This window comes from Fukomys damarensis, unplaced genomic scaffold, assembly GCF_012274545.1.
Source record: "Fukomys damarensis isolate Sample0158 unplaced genomic scaffold, DMR_v1.0_HiC HiC_scaffold_27, whole genome shotgun sequence".
Taxonomy (NCBI): Eukaryota; Metazoa; Chordata; class Mammalia; order Rodentia; family Bathyergidae; genus Fukomys; species Fukomys damarensis.
In genome coordinates this window covers 18,150,910-18,156,418 of record NW_022900939.1, presented here as the reverse complement: position 1 = coordinate 18,156,418, position 5,509 = coordinate 18,150,910, and the positions used below count along the sequence as shown (strand labels likewise).

Genomic DNA, 5,509 nt, shown 5'->3' with positions numbered 1-5,509 from the left:
GGCCCCGCCCCGCCCTGACCCGCCGTGCGCTCTGTCGCCCGCAGATTTCTTTGCCAAACGGAAGAGATCTGCGCCTGAGAGCAAATCCTCCGGAGATGTACCCCCTGGGTGTCCCTCGGCTGGCGCACCTCCTGGGGTTGGCGGGGCAGAGCAAACCCCGCGCAAGCGGCTGAGATGAGTTAGGTGAGTCCGGTGTCCCTGGGAGGGGGCTTGTGGAGGGGCGTCCCCGCCGCAGGCTCCTCATGCCGATTTCCCTTCAGTTTAGAGCCCCAGGAGCACGGGGAGCTTGTTGGGCAGCGGACGATGGATGAGCGCGGGGCCTCGCGGGACCGTACTTCTAGCAGCAACCGGTGGCAGCAGCCGCAGCGCAGCCTACGGTTTTGTGTTTAAAATCTGAAAACTGTGCAATGTATTGATAGCATCGCTATTACTTAAATATATTCTGCACATGGAGTACACTGGTCCCAAGGTGTAAAGCTTTAAGAGTCATTTATATAAAATGTTTAATCTCTGCTGAAACTCAGTGCAAAAAAAGAAAAAAAAAAAAGAAAAAAAAAAGATAAAAGGGAAAAAAAGAAAAAAAAGGAAAAAAATAAAAAAACATGTATATTTGTACAAAAACTTTTAAAAGTTATACTAACTTATATTTTCTATTTATGTCCAGGCGTGGGTCTCTGCCACGCAACTGCTCGGTTATTGGTTATGCCAAAGGCACTATATTTCACCCGCATCAGATTATCAGCAAGTTAAATTTATTTTTCCAGTGGGCTCTAGGGGAGGAGGTCGCTCACAAACTAGCTTCCATACATACCATCTAGCTTGCAGTCTTTTCACGCTTTCGCTGCCTCTCTTATTATTATTATTATTATTATTATTATATTATTATTATTTTAAACTTGAAGACAAATCTGTTAAAAATGGTTCCTGAGCCGTCTGTACCACTGCCCCGGCTCCTCGTCCGCCGGGTTCTAAATAAAGAGGCCAAAAATGCTGCAAATCTGTCTGCTTGTGCTTGTGCTTGTACACCTTTGCACGCCAAAGCGGGGAGATAGGCAGGACATAGTGGGTGGGGGCTGGGAGAGCAGACCAAATACTGCTTTTTGGCAGGGTGAAGTCTGTCCAAAAGGGAGGGGCCTTTCTCTTGGCCAGGCAAGCCCACCTGCTGCAGGCCAGGCATTTGTCACCTGCTGCTCTTAGTCCAAAATAAGCATCTATCCCAGTTCACTGGAGTCCCCTGTTCCAAGGAAACCAGCAGCAGGGAGCTAGGTTCTAATGTACACTGCAAAGGTTAGACCAGACACTTCATAACTCCTCACTGCAGTATCCTTCACAAGAAGGGGCCCCAACTCCTCCAGGGTCCCCTCAGGGTGGGCTCAATCATGGCCTTGGTGGGAGAGAGGGGAGAAGACAAGGGGCAAGGGGCCATTTCCCCCCCTCCCATACCCGTACTGGCACTCCCCTAGCCTACTGGTTTCAGAGTGTTTCCTTTTAGTTCAAAGGGGGGGAGGGTTTTGCTTTATTTTTTTTTTTTAATAGCTGATCTATAAACCTATGAAAATTGGGGCTTAGAATGGAAAGAATGACATAAAATCACAAATCCAGAAAAGCTGGCAGTATTTGTGCTAGTGCCCTGGATGAGGAGAAAGGAAAACTAGGGGTTATAGGGCTGTGTGGATCTGATGGAGAGAGGGGTGTAAATGCATAATTAAATTAGCTAAACCTTCCCCCAACTGCCTGCAAGGCCTAGGTGGGGCCAGGCACCAGGAAATGCCCCACCACGCACCCCCAAGGGGTACGGGCCTTACTGCCTTCTGCTAGTCCAACAGCAGCCTTGTTAATACCTTGCACTTACTTTGGGAAGACCTGCTTCGGGCTTCCAAGTGCCCCAGTGGGGAGAGGCTCCCCATTTCCACTTGGCCTGGACAAGCCCTGTCCTCTGAGAGGGACAGCAGAGGTAGGAGCGTGGTGTACTACTTGATAGTCTGGCATGCGGGCAGTGGGCACACACTGCGTGAGTGTTCTTGGTGAAGAAATCCGATGGGGCCCTTGAGGTAGAGCTCTCTGAGTGCAGGTTCAGCTGCGCCAGGCCTCTGTTCTGTTTCTCACAGCCCTGCGCCCATCGCGGGGACCTGATGGTGCTGTTCACCTGCTGCCCAGCTTCCTGTTCTCCCTAGGGTGACTTTCTGAGAAGCAGTGAGGGCTGTGTGGGGTCACTTGGGTGTGGTTTCTATCCCCAGGTAGGAACCCACAGCAGGAACCTGGAGCCCACCCTCCATGGGGAAGCAGCATTGTGATGTGAGCCACACGAGTGATCCCAGGCAGGAGATCCCATCTTTCTGGGGGGTGGAGGACTTAGTTTCCCCATCTGGGCTAGGAAATGTCTGCAGTACCTTTCAGATCTGGTGTCCTCTGACTCTCATTTGAGGACAGTTACAGAAATAAGGACATCAGTGATACTGCTGGAAAGTTATCTTTTTCACCTGTGCCAATGACAGTCAATCATAGGAACAAGCCTGTGAGCCCTTAGTCCACACCCCGGTCATCCAGGGTGAAACCATGGCAATGCCCTGTCCCATGGACCAGGCTAGGCAGACAGAGCAGAGCTGTTAACCTATAACAGCTGAACATAACAATGAAGCAATGACCGCATAGGAGAGGCTGGGAAGGGACTGCTTGCCTGGGCAGGAGTGTGGAGGGGACCTGGACCTCTGATATTCCTGGAATCCCTAACAGGACAGCTAGGACAGAAGCTGAGAGGGAGGAAGGGTGAGTCAGAAGGCCAGGTTATGGCAGGAGAGGCAAGGCTGAGGGGCCCATTGTTTGGGGGCACATGGGTTTACACACTATTGTAGGAATGTGCATTGGGTATGCCTGCTCCTTTCCCTGGCGCTCCCTCCCGATCTCTTGTCCCTTCCTGGGCCCATTGGGCCTTGTCAAAAGTTGAATTTTGTCTGTAGGCAATGAAGAGCCCCAAGAGGGAGTGAAATTAGAGGAGATGGTGCTGGATGGAGAGCAGGAGAGCCATCAGGAGAGCTGGGCAGAGACGCTAGATAGCCAGTATTTCAGGGCCTTGCATGCCAGATTCTGTTCTGGGCATCAAAGACACAGGAAGAATTAATGACACAATTCCCTGCTCCCATTGCCTCCTCTACCATGGGAGGTAATAGAATAAGCCCTTTAATATAGGGGCTGTAGAGCATAGGAAAGTGATCGGTGTCAGCTAAAAGAGCCAAACAACAGGCTGGTGTGTATAACAGGCATGCCAGGGAGCACCCACCAGGCCCTCAGGTGACACATGCCCATTAACTGGGTGAGATCAGTGTAGCCCTTGGAGGCAACAGCCAGTGTCAAGCACCTGAGGCCTAGGGCGCTTCTGAAATAGCCACAGTGGCAGGAGATGGGGTGGAAAGTACTAGAAGATATAATAGGTGGGAGAGTCATTGGGACCAGCAGACAGATTGGATTGGTTAGGGGATCAGGTACTGAGAAGCTCCCAAAGTTTCTAGTGTCCGTGTGAGGGTGGAGCTGCTCTCTGAGCTTAGAAAGCCCTCTGGATAGGGGGACCAAAGGGCCCAACTCCCTTCTTTAGGACATAAGTTGTAATTTGGGCCACCCCTTGCTTTACTGGCACTCTCAGCCAGACCCTGGGGACTACATGGCACATGTCTGGTCTCTCCACAACCCTGTGTGCAAGGCATGAGTACCCAGGTTACAGATGGGCACAGCGAGGCTCAGGAAGGTAAGGCGGCTCGCACAGCACTGCTGCCCGGGGAGATGCCCGGCAGAGTCTGCTACTGCTGCCCTTAGCCTCCCACCTGGCTGGTTTCCCTGATGCTCTCCTAAGAGCACTGTCTGGGCATTTATTTTCTATTTTTATTTTTGATAACATTTTCATGAACTCCACTTGGTAGTTTACGTGAAAGCACGTTGCTTGTGCATTCTATGGGTTCGAACACACACGTGATGTCCTCTGTCCAGTAGCACAGTGTCATAGAATAGTGCCACTGCCCTAGAAATCTGCTGTAACTGAGCCTCCCTCCCCCAACTGCTGGCAACCACTGGTCCTTTTGTTGCCTGCATAGTTTTGCCTTTTCCAGAATGTCTTGTGGACCATACAGATGGACTTCTTTTACTTCATGATATGCATTTAAGCCCCACCTTTAGTCTTCCCATGGGCTGATAAGAGTATGTTTAATTTTGTAAGAAACCACCAAGCTCTCCTCCAAAGTGGCTCTACTGCTTTACATCCCTACTAGCTGTGAGCGGCTTCTGGTTGAAGAGCAGTGTTTTTTTAAATATTGCTTCTCTGTGGACCACACAAAACACCAATTTTAGATTAATTAAAAAGCAAAACCAGCTGAGAATGGTGGCATAATCCTGTAAGCCCAGACACTCAGGAGGCTAAGACAGGGGAGCAAGAGTTTGAGGCACCCCTAGGTGACATAGAAAATCTAGTCTCAAAAATCAAACGGAACAACAACAACAAAAGTCCTCACTACAGTTTGAACGTGCCGAGGACAAAGCACAATTAAAAATTAACACTGATGATTGTGGCTTTATCTCAGTGCGCTGGCTTGTTTGACCTGGCGGAGGATGAAGAGCTTTTGCCGTTGGTCGATTCCTCATCCAGCTGGCCTCATGGTAGGTTGCATTATTGTCCAAATATTTGCTGCCTTGCCTTGTGAGAAGATTCTGCATCTCCTACATGGTGCTATCAGGCCTGGCCATGTAACTTGCTCTGGCAAATGTAATGTGACTGCCATTATGTCTGTGGCTGCTAAGTAGAACTCACAATGGCCAGCATTCCACTGTCCTATCTCTATAGTGTGGGACAAGCAAGATCTCAGGTAGAGCTGCTCCTTATGAGAAAATAAGCCCAGCACAGCCCACCAGCTGGGGTACTGTGATGGCAAATGAGAAACACGCCACACTTACCATAGTCCCTGAGGTTTAGGGCTTGTCTAATATGCAGCACAATGTAAACTAAGCTGATAGATGAGCAGCTTTGAGGATCCCAATACAAGAATTACAGTGAGGCCCTGGTGGCACTGTCAAGTTGTCCCAGTACCTGGTACTATGGTTTGGTCTTGGTTTTTGTCCCCTAAGAGTTCGTGTGTTGGAAACTTGGTTGTCGATATGGTAAGATGTTGAAAAGGTAAGGTCTAGTAAGCAGTCCTTATAAATTAGGGGTGTTTTCAGAAGGGATAGGGGACCCCAGTCTCTCTCTGGCTTCCTATTGTGCATTGTGATCTCTTTTTCTCCCATCATTATGGTGTATCTGCTCTGAAGCCCTCAAAAGCTGAGCTGATACTGGTGCTGTGTACTTGAACCTTGGAAACTGAGCAAATACTGCCTCTTTTCTCTATAAAGTTACTGGATTGCTGGGCATGGTGGCACACACCTATAATCCTGGCACTTGGGAGGCTGAAGCAGTAGGATCGCTGTGAGTTTGAGACCAGCCTGGGCTGCATAGTGAGTTTCAGGTCAGTCTCAACTACAGCTGTCTCAA

The 5,509-nt window shown here is 49.6% G+C and overlaps 1 protein-coding gene and 1 long non-coding RNA gene across 4 annotated transcripts in view; both read left to right on the top strand.

The window, feature by feature from the left end:
* Cdkn1c (cyclin dependent kinase inhibitor 1C) overlaps nucleotides 1–419 on the top strand; it is a 2,097-nt gene extending 1,678 nt beyond the window's left edge. For 2 of the 3 annotated variants that reach the window (XM_010635666.3, XM_010635664.3), the window contains 2 exons: nucleotides 45–183; nucleotides 261–419. In XM_010635666.3, the coding sequence (XP_010633968.1) occupies nucleotides 45–173 (129 nt within the window). In that variant the 3' untranslated portion in view covers nucleotides 174–183; nucleotides 261–419. The remainder of the gene's footprint in view (nucleotides 1–44; nucleotides 184–260) is intronic. The other variant, XM_010635665.3, reaches the window with a different exon arrangement.
* A 3,354-nt stretch (nucleotides 420–3,773) lies between these two features.
* The window catches only part of LOC109118396, a 5,980-nt gene continuing 4,244 nt past the window's right edge, over nucleotides 3,774–5,509 (top strand). Inside the window, exon 1 of the long non-coding RNA XR_002025712.1 lies at nucleotides 3,774–4,641. This is a non-coding gene — a long non-coding RNA (uncharacterized LOC109118396). The remainder of the gene's footprint in view (nucleotides 4,642–5,509) is intronic.